This window comes from Pygocentrus nattereri, chromosome 10 (assembly GCF_015220715.1).
Source record: "Pygocentrus nattereri isolate fPygNat1 chromosome 10, fPygNat1.pri, whole genome shotgun sequence".
Lineage (NCBI taxonomy): Eukaryota > Metazoa > Chordata > Actinopteri > Characiformes > Serrasalmidae > Pygocentrus > Pygocentrus nattereri.
The window spans coordinates 37,984,651-38,002,351 of NC_051220.1; the positions used below are offsets into that span (position 1 = coordinate 37,984,651).

General features: G+C 40.0%; 2 protein-coding genes across 2 annotated transcripts in view; both read left to right on the forward strand.

Annotated features, from left to right (window-relative positions):
* sptlc2a (serine palmitoyltransferase, long chain base subunit 2a) overlaps nt 1–8,866 on the forward strand; it is a 40,238-nt gene extending 31,372 nt beyond the window's left edge. Inside the window, exons 10-12 of the mRNA XM_017686667.2 lie at nt 1,436–1,571; nt 3,163–3,292; nt 6,322–8,866. Of these exons, the coding sequence (XP_017542156.2) occupies nt 1,436–1,571; nt 3,163–3,292; nt 6,322–6,441 (386 nt within the window). The 3' untranslated portion in view covers nt 6,442–8,866. The remainder of the gene's footprint in view (nt 1–1,435; nt 1,572–3,162; nt 3,293–6,321) is intronic.
* Nucleotides 8,867–9,637: 771 nt separating this feature from the next.
* Nucleotides 9,638–17,701, forward strand: part of ism2a (isthmin 2a) — a 48,244-nt gene continuing 40,180 nt past the window's right edge. The window contains exon 1 of the mRNA XM_017686668.2: nt 9,638–10,226. Coding sequence (XP_017542157.2) covers nt 10,098–10,226 — 129 coding nt within the window. The 5' untranslated portion in view covers nt 9,638–10,097. The remainder of the gene's footprint in view (nt 10,227–17,701) is intronic.

Sequence of the window (17,701 nt, forward strand, 5' to 3'; positions counted from 1 at the left end):
CAATTCTTGTAAAAGAAAAACCAAAAAACATTCTCCAACATTCTCTTTAAGAAATGTATTTATTAGGACTTGTTTTCATACCCAGGCTGTAGGTTATTTGTCATGAAGACCATCAATATCATACCCATAGCACAATATTCTAATAGTGCTATTAAAAACCCTACAACGGTTGTTAATGAAATTATCTTCGATCTAAATAATTTTTTATTGAACACAATTTATTAAAATGTATGGCTGTATATTCTATTGGATTTTATTATACCCTATATGTTTTTGACATTGTAGGAAAGCAGTAAGACACTTGATAATTCTGTGTTACAATAATTTCACCACTGGTGGGGGTTTAACTGTCACCTAACATCACTCTTTAGATACAAAAAAGTGTAGCTCTCATGGCTTATTTCTTTAATATGCTAGCGCAGCTGTCTTTCAGCAAGATTGCACAAATTAACTGGCAGACGTTCTCCTGAGGAGTTTGCTTTTACCCTCTAAGCTCTGTAAGACTGTGGCTGTGAAGGATTAAGTTGGCTGATCATCCTCACCCACTTCACACTGAGACGACACACCCAGATTTTTGATCATTGTCACTGGCCAAGCTCCAGCGTACAGAACATCCATAGGTGACACCAGGGTGGAACGTTAGCACAGAACAGGAAATTCCTCACTGCTGTTGCTTGGCATGCGTGGAACGTTTGAGAAGTGAAAACTGAAGTTTTCAGAAAGCGCTTTTGAGCAGATCACTTGGCTGAAACGTCTGAAGGGTCTGATTGCATTGTGGGCCTTCTTGGGGGAACGCACGCCCCTCTCAAGAGAAAGCCTTTGAATTTACTTTCTCTGAGCATGTCGTTTTGCGAAGGCCTGTTTGTTTACAGCACATTTCTCATTAGGCTAATCTCTCTGCGTCCGATCTCGCTGTGGAGTTTTTCTGACGCAGCCACTTCAGAGCACCTCTGTTACATACAGCGCCAGGTTTTGTTTAGCCAGACGATTAGCATCTCTTTGGCGGAGGCATGAGGGCTTAGATGGAGCTTGATGATGTGTGATAAAACCTCACACTGGAAACATGAATAGTAAACATCTTATCCCTCTTTGTGCAAAGGGCATGCGGTTCGATGACATCACAGGGGAAATTTAAAAAGCTGAATAAAATCAGCAGGTATAAAATATTTCTCCTTTTAACAGTTCGGGACGGACTGCATGCGGAGCCGCGGCTCGGCTCTTGCTCCAGTCCGATGATAAAGTTTATAGCTCAGGTGGTCAGCTTCCCTGTTAACTCCAGTAATGGGTCTTGTGGATTGGTAAGTTTAATTGTTTGATCGCATGAAAGGCCTGTGGAAAAAGCAGATTAACGCCAAGTGAAAGGCTTTGTTCCCCCCCCCCTCTCTGAAAGCGTCAGTGTTTGAAATGTCTTTTTGTGTATGTGTGTCTGTTCCAGGCACAGAGCGCATCCAGCAGCTGGCGGAAAACACAGTCTATTTCCGCAGGAGGCTACGGGAGATGGGCTTTATCATCTATGGCAACAACGATTCACCTGTGGTTCCCCTGATGGTCTATATGCCTGCCAAGATTGGGTGAGCTTCCACCTTTCAGCCTGCATCACGACTCTGCTGGGAGCAAATGCATGAACACATGATTTCAGCCCAGAATGGCTGACTCCAATTCACTGTGTCCACCGTTATTAGTGTTTAAAAAATGTTTAGGACCTTAAACCTTAAGAGCCTGCACATAGCTGTGTAGTGTAAAAGTGAGCGACCACCCTTCATTTCCTTCATTTCCAGTCAAATCCAGCATTAAATACAAGAACTTTGTTTCAGAGCAGGTTTGAAATAAGATGATCCGTTTGCATAAGAAATAATAAAGTAAAAAAAATAATAAAGGAAAATAAGTTACCAAAAATGGAGTCTTTAAAGGATACAGAGGAAACGGGACTCTTAACAATCATGCAAAACCTGGTAGACCACTAAAGCTGTTTCTATCAGATAAATGTCACTTAAATAGAGAGAGGAGAAAAGCATGCAGGTTCAGATCTGAAAACATCCACAGGTGTTTCTGTCCATCCTTTCCCTGTGAGAAGACGACTCAGCGCTGTGGGTCAGAAAGGATGTTTAGCGATCAAGGAAAACCTCACTGAGAAAAGGAAACTGAAGCTGAACCAGCTTGAACAATGGACTGACCACCCTAGAGTCCAGACCTTAATATCGCTGAATGTGTTTGGGATTATTTGGATGGTGAGAAGAAGAAAATGCAAAACCAGCTTCTAAGACTGAACTTTGGAGCTGTGGAAAAGTATCACCGCAGATTTCTTTGAAAAACTGAAAGTTTTCCAGTCTGCTGAAAAGAATGAAAACAGCAATAAAGGCAAATACTAGACACATAATAAAACTGAATACTAAAAAAATGTAATATTGTGTGTGGTTGTTGAGGATTTTTGTTGAGTAATTTTCTGCTTAGCAAAAAAGTAAAATCTACTTAATGGACATTTGGGAAGGAAATAAAATAAATAGTCTTCTCTGACTTTTATACAGTTCTGCTACTAAATAATTCAGAGTTGTTACTGAATTATAAGGCTTAGAATTACTAGCTGAATAATAGTAATAAAAAATAGAGAAAAGACATATTTAAAAAAAAAAAAAAAAAAAAAACCTCCTGCCTGTGAAATGACCTGAGATTATTAATTACCCCAAATGAATTATTTCAGGATACATTTCTGGATGTCTTCTTTTACACACAGGTTATTCTCCAAACACTTCGTATGCATCCACCTGTGGCCATGAAGTTGTCCAGAAAGCTGTAGCTGCTCTATAAACAATACCTTGTATATGTTTCTGTAAACCTTCCTCCCAAACAGTCTGTTGCATTTTAATTTTAATTTCCAATTGTGCTCTGATGTGAAATCAGGATGTTTGTTGGCGAGCACTGAAACGGCATCTTCAAAGTGAATGTAAATGTGCTTAAGTTTTCCCTATATTTCTTGAGAAAATTACCTTGAGAAATCATTAAGAAATCTCAGGTCATTTTGCGGGCAGGAGTTTTTTATTTTTTTATCGATTATAGAAGCCCCCCCCCATCCTTTTGGGGTCTCTATACATTTATATGGGTTCTACAAAATGTATAATAGGGAAATGTGCATTTTTTTTAGATGTTATTCTTTGTTGTGTCCAGGGCTTTTGGTCGAGAGATGTTGAAGAGGAATATAGGTGTGGTGGTAGTGGGCTTCCCTGCTACTCCTATCATCGAGTCCAGGGCACGCTTCTGTGTGTCTGCAGCACACACCAAAGAAATGCTAGATCAGGTAAGTGCTATAAACTCTCTAACACAAAGAACACTCATCCTGCATGCTTTTCAAACCAGCCATGCAAAAATTTTACAAATGCGCCAGGCTGGCCTGATGGATCAGATCAGGGCTTCAGTGTTTAGACCATTAGTTGTGAACAGTGAAGCTATATCGCCCACTGTGTTTTAGTTGCAGTGCATTGAAATTGGTTGGAGTCTAGCATAGCAATTGTGTTAGTGGTGTAGCAAAGGCAGCAGAGTATTGGATGCTTTTTGAGCCAATGCTGTCCAAGTCTGTACCCAGGTCAGGTGACAGCAGCACAAGGCTCATCTGTAGGCCTGAGGAGGAGGAAGAGAGGGGAGGAAGCTCACCGAGGAAAGCCTCTCATCTACAAAAAGACCAGAAAGCTGCAAAAAGTCTCACCCGCTGCAGAGCTTTTACATGAAAATGTGTTTGATGGGAGAAATGTGACAAACCCATAAATAATGCTGACAGGATCATTAGCTGACAGCAATAAAACACACATGAAAGACTGGGAGTGACATCAGAGAGAGAGAGAGAGAGACTGTAATTGATATCCTGGTTAAATAAGTTTCCGATGTCGGGCCTTCATAGCGTCTCCGTTCGGCTAGCGAGCAGATACGTGGGGAACATCTCGCAGAAACGGCTGAAAAATGCGTGGATGCGATAACCGGTCACATCAAAGTTGGGCCTGTTTTCTTAGAGGGGAGGGGGTTGGAGGGGTGGGGGTGACGGCCGGAGTGCTTTTCAGCATGGTTAAATCAAGAGTCCTTGGGGAGGCAGATTAAGATGCTCTTTGATCTCCTGCCAGAGCAGACCCCTGTGGCAGGCACTTCTTATGTAAACCCCTCAACTGCAGGCTGCCAAAGAGAGCTGACATTGTCAATTAATTTATGGCATGGGACACTTTGAAGATGCAGCCTCGCATTCCTTTATCAGTAATTGCATTCAAACAAAGAGGGGAGTATCAAGTTAGAGACACTAAACTTCAGAGGATTGATGGACTGGGGCTTGAACTCTGTTATGAGAGGTAGCTGTGGCGTGTGCTCTCGTTGCTCGAGAGAAAAGAAACCCTCTTCATTCCTCGTCACTGCCCTGCAAGTGAAATTTTTTTTCTATAGTCAGTTAATCAGAGTTTTGCTTCGAGTGATTTCTTTTTACGTAAGGACACAATAGAAGGTTTGCTGCCCCCTATGTTTTTTGTAGTGCATCACAATCGATCAATTCAAATTCACACTCAAATGCAGAAAACATTTATTTGAATGTTTAAATCTTCTGCTGCTAGACTGTTTCACGCCGATTACTAACCACTTCCAAAGGAAGGGAAAATACCATTGCAATTTATTTTGGTTTTTATTAGAATTTAATGGGGCCCCGTCATGGACTGGCGACCTGTGCTGGGTTTTCCTGCCTTCCACCTAATGACCGCTGGGATAGGCTCCGGGTCCCCCCATGACCCATAAAGATAAGCGGCTAAGAAAATGTTTGTGAAGAATTGAATAGGATTTTAATCATTTATAGGAGAAACAGGTTTCCAGCAGCTTCTAAACAAGGTGATGTTTACTTCATAAAGCGAATGACACTATTAGGCAAAAATATATCCTTGTGTGAGGAAACCGAATGATATGCTTAGTGCCCCTAGTGGATTTAGGAGACATGAAACTGACTTGGAAATCTGGTGTCTGCTGCAGTTATGTATCATATGTCATATTTACTTAGCAAAATAATTTATGATTTTTTTTTTTTTACTCAGCAAATATGTTCAAAGATCTGATAAAAAAAGGGGAAACCAAAGTTTGTGTAACTGTCAAAGTCAACAATCATTTTTAATGCAACTTTTAATATTTTCATCACATTTTCTAGTTTGACCCTTGAAACTATCTGCAGTAGTGCAGGTTGAGGCCCAGCAGCAGCACATGGTTTGTTGCTGTGGTAGAATCAGTGGTTCTAGCCCCATCGTTCCAGTGCACGCTCAGCAGACTATGCTTTACAGCGTTTGTGAAAGATCTTTGGCTAAATCAACCAGCAGCAAACGAACAAAAGCATCAGAAAAGTGGAGCTACAGTTCTCCTTGAGAGACGCCACCATATCTAGAACCCACAAGCTCTATGCATGAGAGTGAGAAGCTCCAATCACAAAAGAGTTGAACCACTGACTCTATGTAGAATATATAGATGATATACACACTCCTTGGTTAGAACATGCAGCCACTGTTGCTCTCACTGGACATTAGCGATAAAAATTGGAAACTCACTTTTTAAATGGAACAAAAATCTGTATTTGTAGGGTCAAATTTGGATAAATAAAACAAGTACAAATATTCACATTTAATTAAAAAGAATAATTAGATTCAGTAATGTTGGCATCATTTCTGTTGAATATTTATTATTGAAATTAGTAATTATCTTTTGAAGGTTATTTTGTTCTCTGCTTTTATAATGGAAGAATCTTTGTTAAGGGTCAAATTTGATCAAATAAGGCAAATGCGATTCATCGTGACACCACAAAATAATGCTGTTAGTTCTGATGAATTATTTTAGTTGGTTGACAGTCCTGGTAATTGCAGACAATGGTACAGCAAAGCGACAGTAATTCTGGACAAATGTGGTGAAATTAAACTGTACTCTGTATTGTGTGCAAATGTTAGAGCACCCTGGTCAAAGTGCATGTTCTGTTAACACATCCTTTACACGGAACAACTTCTGCACATTTTAATGCAGGATTATTGTTTATGTTGATTTTAATATAATAGTGGGGGGTAAAATGTGATCTGTGTAAAAGTTATGGCACATTTCATTCTTTTATATTTTATTTTAGATATTTTTCAGTATATTAAGCTTAGCAAATAATTAGAGGTTAGTGCACTAAAATTTGCAGAAAAGAAAAATGTCATATTAATGTGTTCTCTGTACTAACTTGGCCAGAGGCATTCAAACTTCTGTATGCAGCTGTAGTCTCACCAGACCAGTATGTTACAAGCTGCCCGTGTGATTCTGACAGCATGGTGTTGTCTGTGTTGTTCGCAGGCTCTGAGTGCGATCAGTGAAGTGGGCGACTTGCTGCAGCTGAAATATTCCCGACACAGAATCCTGCCCACTCTCGACCGGCCCTTTGATGAGACCACATATGAGGAGTGTGAAGACTGAGAGTCTACCAGTCCAAACCAAAAGTGCACTGCTCGTCCGGAGCTCTCCGAGAAGAGTCACTGAACCACTTAACAAATGCCATTCTTATTTTTTTATCATGATGATTTTTTTTTTATAAAGCATATGGAGTTCCTAATAACACTGATGCTTTAAATTGGAAAATGTGTTCTTTTTTTTTTTCCTGTCATCTTTGTTGTTTCTTGTCTGTCATTTTGTCCTAAGATTTGAGATGTGTGCTTAACTGATTGTGACATTTATTGCGGGGAAAAGAAACGCTTCAATTCCTCTCTGTCGACCACAAGAGGCTTTGGACTGCTTATGTTCTTGCTAAAGCCATATGTAACTGCAGCCCTCAAACCTTTTTTTTTTTTTTCTCCTGCACGCAGAAAGCATCTTTTTCAGTAAGTGGGACCAGACCAGTGGGGAACAAATTATCAGTCCCAGAGATGCTGGCTTAGGAAAGCAACTCTTGTTTCTCCCAATTGCTTTGTAGTACCTTTGCTATGTTGACTAAATCACACACCAAAATCACCAGAGCTTCGCCTTCTACGTGTTTCTTACTTGAACTTAACGGCCAGTTTTTTTGTTTTTTTTCTCTTCCCCCCACTGCAATATCAATCAGACAGTCAGTATTCATATCTGGAAAATCTGTGGTCATGCACATCTATCAAATTTTCATCTGTAAGAAAAATATGCGCATACTGGAATAAGCTAACATCCATCAAGTTCCAGTGCAGGAAACTGTTTCCAGAGGCTTGAACATCTGTCCGTAGGAAAGCCCTGTGTGTATGTTTCTATTCACAGATGTTAAAGGGGCAGTCTGGCCAAAATTAAAAACTTGACCATCTCTATATTTGTTGTAAACATGCTTATTCACCCCCTTCTGATGATATGTCTTGAAGGAAGGGAGAACTTTTGGAAAAAGTACAAGCGCTTTGGGGTGGGTTCTACTACCTTTGCTAATACAGAAAGAAGCCAGATGGCGAACGTTACTTCTAGAAAGCTGAATATCCCGTTTATATGTGTTAGCCTATACGTCAGTGGATTTCTTATTAGAGTAAGGGGTGGATTCCCAGTGGCTTTGCATGCAGGGTATTGTAGTGAGAGAACACTGATGGATGACAACACAAAAAGATGCAAAGCTGTGAATCCTGGTGATCCGATGAGGGGAGCGGCACGGTGTTGCAGAGTACTTCATAACTTCATAAACGTTAAATACTAGTTTTAGGTTAGAATGCCCCTTTAAAAGAACCAGTTTTCCCCATTTTTAAATAATCTTCCTAGCAGAGTCTTAAGTGATGCATATATAAGCTTCAATGTCATAATTAATATCCATGTCGTCAAGCGGGTTTATAGTCGTTTCAGTTTTTTTTTTTTTTTACTTATTTATTCCCACTTTTATATGCTCTGACCACAAGCGTTATCACGTTTTTCTTTTGTTATTTAGTATTTTTTGAAGTCTTCAGGCCATGTCAGGAGTCTTAACACCTGCTTTATATGTGCTTTCTCTTACACTCCAGTTTCTCAGTGTACATATTTATTTATTATGAATGTGTTCTTGTCTTTATTCTTGGAAAACTGCACTCCGTTTATCTAAGGCAGCTCCAGAAGGCCTCACTCGTGCACGCTTGTCTACAGTGTGCATGCTCTCATGCAGATACTACTGATGAGTATTTTTCTATCATTCTGTCATCCCTCAAATGCACGTACGGCGCCTCTGAAGCTGCTAGTTTACGATAAAAGGTGATCGAACGAACACGGTTTGTGGCTTTTATGGCTTTTCATTCCAGATCTTTATTACTGTTGTTGGTCATTAATCTTTGCATTGCGTTTGTTGGTTATAAAATGTTTCACATGGCATTTTGTTTTCTGATTTGTCCTTTTTAAATCAAAAAAGGATGGATTGTAAAATAAAGACAGTTTAAAAATAGTATATAGCTGCAGTTATATTGAATTATACACCAGATTACATGAGAATTTTTTTCCCTAAGGATCACAGTATATGAGAAGATGGGAAAATGAGGTGGCCTAACCACTGAAATCCATTTTATTTTATTCTATTTTTCTTTCTTACATATGTGTACTTCCTAGGATAACCGCTGAGGGTATTTCTCAGTTTTTGTAGTACTATGGACCAGGTCTGAGGACAGCAGGGCAGTTTCAGTGTAAATCTAAACCAAGTCACTTGCATTGTAAGAACATGTCTTGTGTTTAACAACTTGGAATTCATACAAAGACTGCATACCATATGATAGACCTCCTTTTTGGATCAAAGTACACTGTGGGCTTCGTATTAAACTGTTTCACTCCTTGGAGGACATTAAAATACAAGCACTAAAGTGTATTTTGTCTTGGATTCTTATTCCAGCATTACAGTTTGCAGCTGTCTGCACTTTATTTATGAATTAAAGTGAATCACACTGGCTGTATGTTGTCCTACTGGCTATATGAGGCCAATAACAAGAACTGTTGTCTTTTCATTATTTATTGATGATGCAAACCTTTCTCAGAATGTTATTTGTAATTTGGTTTCAGATGTTTGAGAAATCTACGCATGAAATGACTCATTTAGTATTGGAAGCAAAAGGGCTGAGCAGTTTTGACTATTTTGATTATCGATTAATGACGTTTCGGCGATTTAAGTAAGACTAATCAGACTAATAAGACTTACTCAGTGCTGCTTTTTTTGAGAAATAACACTTTTTACTACTTATATCTGAAATTATATTATATATGAATCATATAAGAAATATAAAAAATGCCAAAATAAACTTTACTTATACTTGTGAAATTATATGGGAAACATAAACAAAAAAAATGAGAAAAATGCTAAAAAGAAATATCGTACCTATATTTGTGAAATTCTATGAGAAATTATTTTAAAGACATTTTCATAAATGGTGAAAGTTTTTGCTAAAATAAACTTTTTAAACTACTTATATTCGTGAAATTAAATGAGAAACAAACAAAACCATTATTTTTTTATAACTGGTGAAATACAGACTCTGTTGTGGTCACTGCGCTGCCTTGAACTCGCCTTCATTCATCTGGGCTTCTCTCGGGGGCGCGCACGGCTGGTGCCCAATAGGTCCCTCCTCCTCGCACATTACGCTCCCGAGCCGACCAATGAGGAGCGGAGGGGGCGGGGACCGGGTGAGTGCGTTTCTTCACGAGAGTACATGCGGGATGGGGGGCGCTTGTAGTCGTGAACGAGCGCTGGGGGGTAGAACGGTGGGGCAGATGCTGGAAGTGGTGCAGAGTTTCTCCTCAAGCGTTGGTGCTGCTCGTAGCAGGAGGTGTCGAGGAATTACCCGGCAAGGAGGGGAGGAAGGGGAGCTCTAGGAGTGTGAAGACCCCCACATGGACCACCAGGGGCAAGAGAACTTTTATCAGGGCAGGATTCAGTGCAGAGCCAGTGGCACCTAATGCTCAGGGGCTCGAAGACTTACGAGTATGAGGAGGTTCTCGTGAGACATGATGGCAACGAGGGCATAACCGGAGCTTCTGTTGGATTTCACAGACTTTGGATGAATGTTGTTTTTCTCTGAGGCTGGACAGAGTGCAGTCCGGACCTGTGGCCAGTGTCCTAGACAGCCTTTCTAAACCTCAATAGGTGTTTCTTCTTCTTCTTCCTTTTGCTCGTTCTTTGGAAAGCTATGCGGACTCGGGGGACACTTTTGCACTGGACTGCCTTCCTGACCCTTGTTCTCCTGTCAGTCCAGGCTTTCCCCGCCCTCACGCCTAAAGCTGGGGAAGCCAAGCCCGGGAGCAGCGCCGCCCTGCGGGTACGTGAGCACAGCTCTCTCGCTGGGGCTGGTGAGGTGCTGTGATGTGAACTTCATGGGCAGTTATTTCTTCTTCTTCTGAGATCAGCTTTGGTCCCATCTGAGCCGGAGCTGATATCAGTTAGACTTGGTCCGTTTTCCTAGACCCAGATCAAGCCTAAACCTAGGATAAATTGGATTTTTAATGCTGAAACACTATGGCCCAGTTTCCCAGACATGGATTAAGACTAGTCTTGGACTAAACTACAGTGCTATTGATGAATCACAATTGAAAGTTCTTTTCAGCCACATTGGTACTGTACATAGACCTGTTATGCCTTTAGCATGATTCCCAGAATCAGATTAAGCCTCCGTTTAGACTAAAAAGAATTTCCAGTGGAAACTTTCCTTTGAGCTTAAATTTAGTCCAAGATTAATTTTAATCTTTGTCCAAGAACTGACCTATTTGTGCTGCAGTGTAATCTAAAACTAGGTTTAATCCATGTCCAGGTACCCAGTCCTATGGCTTTCCACTATTTTAATATTTAAAACTTTTATACTGTACATTGACCCATATAAAGCCTATCTAAACTAGACTATATGGGAGTTTTAATGGTGAAATATCATGGTCCAGCATCCCAGACATGGATTAAAACTAGTCTGGGACTGAACAGCAGTGCCAGTGATGAATCACCACTGAAAATTCTTTTTCAGTCTAGGTTTAAGTCTGAGTCTAGGAAACTGATCTTGTTCGCATTGCAGTGTAAGGCAATTCTAGCTTTAATCCTGACCTACTTTAAGTCTAAATATAGACTAAAGAGAATGTCCCACACTTAAGTTTACTCCGGGATTGGGCATAATCTATATCCTGGAATCCAACTCTATCCGCATTCTAATGTAATCCAAGACTAAGTCTAATCCATGTCTAAGAAACCAGCCCAATGGCTTTCCATCATACTTTTCTACTACACATAGACCTGTTGTGACCTGGGAATGGGTGAATAATAACTGAAGGCCAGCTTCCCATACCCAGATTAGCCTTAATGTGAATCGGGAAGCCAGCCCTGTTTGATTTATGTGCACTTTATTTAGTCTAAATGGTGAGTTATGGTTTTGCAGACATATTATAATCACCCTGGGGATCAGTCCCTGTACATCTAGTTATACATAACTGTGCCTTGTCCCAGTAGTGACTGTAGCAGGTTAGTGTTAACATCAGCTGGATTTTCTGTCAAGCAGGAAAGAGTTCGGAGGTTTAAGTGGCCAAGCACTGGTCCAGTTTTAAGTCAAGCCAGAGCTCCTCTCATACTGAAGCAGGTGTCTGAAACCCCGAAGTGTAGATGTTTGTAGTGGCAAGTGGAAGAGTGGCGCGCTGGTTAGAGGTCAGTCCGCCCCACTAGTTCCCTGATAAAGGGTGATTGATGATTGGAATGGTGTCAAAGGCTAATCGGTGATGTACTCTATAGTAACTGTCCCATAATGTGTGCACTTGGAAAGGCTGTTTAGATAAGCAGAAGTTGAGGCTTTGAATCCCAGTCGTGCTGTGTGCTGTCTTTGGCTGCATTTGGACCAAATGCAGTTGGAGACATCACACAGGAATAGTAGCGGGATATCTCCACATATGGAAAACATAATATTTTAAACACATTGTTGCTGTCAGACCATGTATCTCCATTTTCCCTTCTTTTTTTTTTACATCAGTTAAAAACTGCAGCTTCAGCTGAAGTAAAAAAAAGGTCTGACAGCAACAATATGCTTAAAATATTATGTTTTCCATATGTGGAGATATCCCACTACTATCCGTCTGTGAACATTTGATAATGAATGCGCCAAAAATGGCCCAAAATTACTTAATAATTGACCATAAGTAACCATGTTACCATAGTAACATTTTATCCTCCTCTTGTGAACCATTTTTAGAGATACAAGGTTTTGGTCTGACAATAATAATATGTTCCAGTATATTCTATTTACATTTTGAAATATGCATATAAGAATATCTATTGTTTCATTTTTCTTTGTCTCTCTTGTTGGCCAGGTGGTTGAGTGGTAGATCTGACCACGTAACAGTTTCCTCCACATTTGTTGAAGGGGAGTTCCACCAATTATTCCTAATTCCTGCATAATTAAATAGTGAAGAGACAAACAAAGTCCTTCACAGTGGTTTGATGCGAAATGCTCCAGCGTTGTTCACAGCGGTGGTGATGGGAACCAGACATCTGAAGAGTTTAATGGCTCTAAAATCTCTCTTTCTCAGAAAGTTATTACATAAAATGGTTATGAATAAATTGCCTGATGCCCGAGGCGTTTACTAGTTCTGAGATAAGATTTTGGTTTAAGGTATTTTTTTTTAATCCATTTGTGATGGAGCAATACACACAGGCCAAACAGTTCCAACAGAAAACTTACTTTTGGACCAGTATTACACTTAAAAACCAAGAAGGCACATATAGATTTACTGGTGGTTTTAAATAGTAAATCAAATGGCTATATTTGTGGTGTAGTCATTGCAACACCTGGTTCCTATCAGCACCACTGTAAGGAAACCTAAGATGGTAAGTTTCTATATAATGCTCCATTTCACACCAAACCACTCTTAATGACTTGGTTGATGTCTCAATGACTGAATTATGCAGGTTTGAAACATCGGAGGAATTCCCCTTTAAGATGCTTGATAATGGCCAAAGGTTTGAAAAATACATACATGTGCACAAAATTCATACAGTACTGAGGAGATCAGAGGAGCCGTTGCTTTCAGAGAATGTGTGGCCTAAATTGAGAGATCAGCTACAGCAAACAAATACAAAGAAATCAGCAAGCTGGTTCAGCTTAAAGTGCAGTGGCATGATTCTTTGCCCTATATTTGCAGCACCAGCTTTATGGAGTGTTACCACAGGGAGGAAATGCATTTTCACTCCAGGCAGACTTTTACTAGCCACATAGCCCGCTAAAAACAACCCATGTCATATTTAAGCCCTGCCTGAGGACCTAAAGAAACTGAAGCTACTGTGCTTTACAGTGATCTAGTTTCATTTAGATAGTAGATCAGATTTTGTGGGTCTCACAAAAACAAAACAGCACAAGTGATAACATTAGACTGGTGCTATAACACCTTTAGAGGGCGACAGTGAGTAACGGTTGTGTATTTGATATTTGTCAATGATGCCTTTAGAGCAAGGCAGTGAGTAAATGTTTGTTTATTTGATGTTTGTTAATGACGCCTTTAGAGGGCGGCGGTGAGTAACGTTTGTTTATTTGATGTTTGTTAATGGCACCTTTAGAGGGCAGTGGTGAGTAATGTTTGTTTATTTGATGTTTGTTAATGGCACCTTTAGAGGGCAGTGGTGAGTAATGTTTGTTTATTTGATGTTTATTAATGACACCTTTAGAGGGCAGTGGTGAGTAATGTTTGTTTATTTGATGTTTATTAATGACACCTTTTAAAGGGCAGCGGTAAGCGACGTTTGTTTATTTGATGTTTGTTAATGACACCTTTAGAGGGCAGCGGTGAGTAACGTTTGTTTATTTGATGTTTGTTAATGACGCCTTTAGAGGGCAGCGGTGAGTAACGTTTGTTTATTTGATGTGTGTTAATGACACCTTTAGAGGGCAGCGGTGAGTAACGTTTGTTTATTTGATGTGTGTTAATGACACCTTTAGAGAGCAGCGGTGAGTAACGTTTGTTTATTTGATGTTTGTTAATGACACCTTTAGAGGGCAGTGGTGTGTAATGTTTGTTTATTTGATGTTTGTTAATGACGCCTTTAGAGGGCGGCGGTGAGTAACGTTTGTTTATTTGATGTTTGTTAATGGCACCTTTAGAGGGCAGTGGTGAGTAATGTTTGTTTATTTGATGTTTATTAATGACACCTTTAGAGGGCAGTGGTGAGTAATGTTTGTTTATTTGATGTTTGTTAATGACGCCTTTAGAGGGCGGCGGTGAGTAACGTTTGTTTATTTGATGTTTGTTAATGGCACCTTTAGAGGGCAGTGGTGAGTAATGTTTGTTTATTTGATGTTTATTAATGACACCTTTAGAGGGCAGTGGTGAGTAATGTTTGTTTATTTGATGTTTATTAATGACACCTTTTAAAGGGCAGCGGTAAGCGACGTTTGTTTATTTGATGTTTGTTAATGACACCTTTAGAGGGCAGCGGTGAGTAACGTTTGTTTATTTGATGTTTGTTAATGACGCCTTTAGAGGGCAGCGGTGAGTAACGTTTGTTTATTTGATGTGTGTTAATGACACCTTTAGAGGGCAGCGGTGAGTAACGTTTGTTTATTTGATGTGTGTTAATGACACCTTTAGAGGGCAGCGGTAAGTAACGTTTGTTTATTTGATGTTTATTAATGACACCTTTAGAGGGCAGTGGTGTGTAATGTTTGTTTATTTGATGTTTATTAATGACGCCTTTAGAGGGCAGCGGTGAGTAATGTTTGTTTATTTGATGTGTGTTAATGACACCTTTAGAGGGCAGCGGTGAGTAACGTTTGTTTATTTGATGTTTATTAATGACACCTTTAGAGGGCAGCGGTGAGTAATGTTTGTTTATTTGATGTTTGTTAATGACACCTTTAGAGAGCAGCGGTGAGTAACGTTTGTTTATTTGATGTTTGTTAATGACACCTTTAGAGGGCAGCGGTGAGTAACGTTTGTTTATTTGATGTGTGTTAATGACACCTTTAGAGGGCAGCGGTGAGTAACGTTTGTTTATTTGATGTGTGTTAATGACACCTTTAGAGGGCAGCGGTGAGTAACGTTTGTTTATTTGATGTGTGTTAATGACACCTTTAGAGGGCAGCGGTGAGCGACGTTTGTTTATTTGATGTTTGTTAATGACACCTTTAGAGGGCAGCGGTGAGTAACGTTTGTTTATTTGATGTTTATTAATGACGCCTTTAGAGGGCGGCGGTGAGTAACGTTTGTTTATTTGATGTTTGTTAATGACGCCTTTAGAGGGCGGCGGTGAGTAACGTTTGTTTATTTGATGTTTGTTAATGACGCCTTTAGAGGGCAGCGGTGAGTAACGTTTGTTTATTTGATGTTTGTTAATGACGCCTTTAGAGGGCGGCGGTGAGTAACGTTTGTTTATTTGATGTTTGTTAATGGCACCTTTAGAGGGCAGCGGTGAGTAACGTTTGTTTATTTGATGTGTGTTAATGACACCTTTAGAGGGCGGTGGTGAGCGACGTTTGTTTATTTGATGTTTGTTAATGACACCTTTAGAAGGCAGCGGTGAGTAACGTTTGTTTATTTGATGTGTGTTAATGACGCCTTTAGAGGGCAGCGGTGAGTAATGTTTGTTTATTTGATGTTTGTTAATGACACCTTTAGAGGGCGGTGGTGAGCGACGTTTGTTTATTTGATGTTTGTTAATGACACCTTTAGAAGGCAGCGGTGAGTAACGTTTGTTTATTTGATGTTTGTTAATGACGCCTTTAGAGGGCGGCGGTGAGTAACGTTTGTTTATTTGATGTTTGTTAATGGCACCTTTAGAGGGCAGCGGTGAGTAACGTTTGTTTATTTGATGTGTGTTAATGACACCTTTAGAGGGCAGCGGTGAGTAACGTTTGTTTATTTGATGTTTATTAATGACGCTTTTAGAGGGCAGCGGTGAGTAATGTTTGTTTATTTGATGTTTGTTAATGACACCTTTAGAGGGCGGCGGTGAGTGATGTTTGTTTATTTGATGTTTGTTAATGACACCTTTAGAGGGCGGCGGTGAGTAACGTTTGTTTATTTGATGTGTGTTAATGACACCTTTAGAGGGCGGCGGTGAGCGACGTTTGTTTATTTGATGTGTGTTAATGACGCCTTTAGAGGGCGGTGGTGAGCGACGTTTGTTTATTTGATGTGTGTTAATGACGCCTTTAGAGGGCGGTGGTGAGCGACGTTTGTTTATTTGATGTGTGTTAATGACGCCTTTAGAGGGCGGCGGTGAGTAACGTTTGTTTATTTGATGTGTGTTAATGACACCTTTAGAGGGCAGCGGTGAGTAACGTTTGTTTATTTGATGTTTATTAATGACGCCTTTAGAGGGCGGCGGTGAGTGATGTTTGTTTATTTGATGTTTGTTAATGACACCTTTAGAGGGCAGCGGTGAGTAACGCTAGTTTATTTGATGTTTATTAATGACACCTTTAGAGGGCAGTGGTGTGTAATGTTTGTATATTTGATGTTTGTTAATAGCACCTTTAGAGGGCAGTGGTGAGTAATGTTTGTTTATTTGATGTGTGTTAATGACACCTTTAGAGGGCGGCGGTGAGTAATGTTTGTTTATTTGATGTTTGTTAATGACGCCTTTAGAGGGCAGCGGTGAGTAACGTTTGTTTATTTGATGTTTGTTAATGACGCCTTTAGAGGGCGGCGGTGAGTGATGTTTGTTTATTTGATGTTTGTTAATGACACCTTTAGAGGGCAGCGGTGAGTAATGTTTGTATATTTGATGTTTATTAATGACGCCTTTAGAGGGCAGCGGTAAGCGACGTTTGTTTATTTGATGTTTGATAATGACACCTTTAGAGGGCAGCGGTGAGCGATGTTTGTTTATTTGATGTTTGTTAATGACACCTTTAGAGGGCAGTGGTGAGTAATGTTTGTTTATTTGATGTTTATTAATGACACCTTTAGAGGGCAGCGGTGAGTAATGTTTGTTTATTTGATGTTTGTTAATGAGGCCTTTAGAGGGCAGCGGTGAGCAACGTTTGTTTATTTGATGTTTGTTAATGACACCTTTAGAGGGCAGTGGTGAGTAACGTTTGTTTATTTGATGTTTGTTAATGACGCCTTTAGAGGGCAGCGGTGAGCGACGTTTGTTTATTTGATGTTTGTTAATGACACCTTTAGAGGGCAGTGGTGAGTAATGTTTGTTTATTTGATGTTTATTAATGACACCTTTAGAGGGCAGCGGTGAGTAATGTTTGTTTATTTGATGTTTGTTAATGACACCTTTAGAGGGCAGCGGTGAGTAATGTTTGTTTATTTGATGTTTGTTAATGAGGCCTTTAGAGGGCAGCGGTGAGTAACGTTTGTTTATTTGATGTTTGTTAATGACGCCTTTAGAGGGCGGCGGTGAGCGACGTTTGTTTATTTGATGTTTGTTAATGACGCCTTTAGAGGGCGGCGGTGAGCGACGTTTGTTTATTTGATGTTTGTTAATGACGCCTTTAGAGGGCGGCGGTGAGTAATGCTTGTTTATTTGATGTTTGTTAATGACGCCTTTAGAGGGCGGCGGTGAGCGACGTTTGTTTATTTGATGTTTGTTAATGACGCCTTTAGAGGGCAGTGGTGAGTAATGTTTGTTTATTTGATGTTTGATAATGACACCTTTAGAGGGCAGCGGTGAGCGATGTTTGTTTATTTGATGTTTGTTAATGACACCTTTAGAGGGCAGTGGTGAGTAATGTTTGTTTATTTGATGTTTATTAATGACACCTTTAGAGGGCAGCGGTGAGTAATGTTTGTTTATTTGATGTTTGTTAATGAGGCCTTTAGA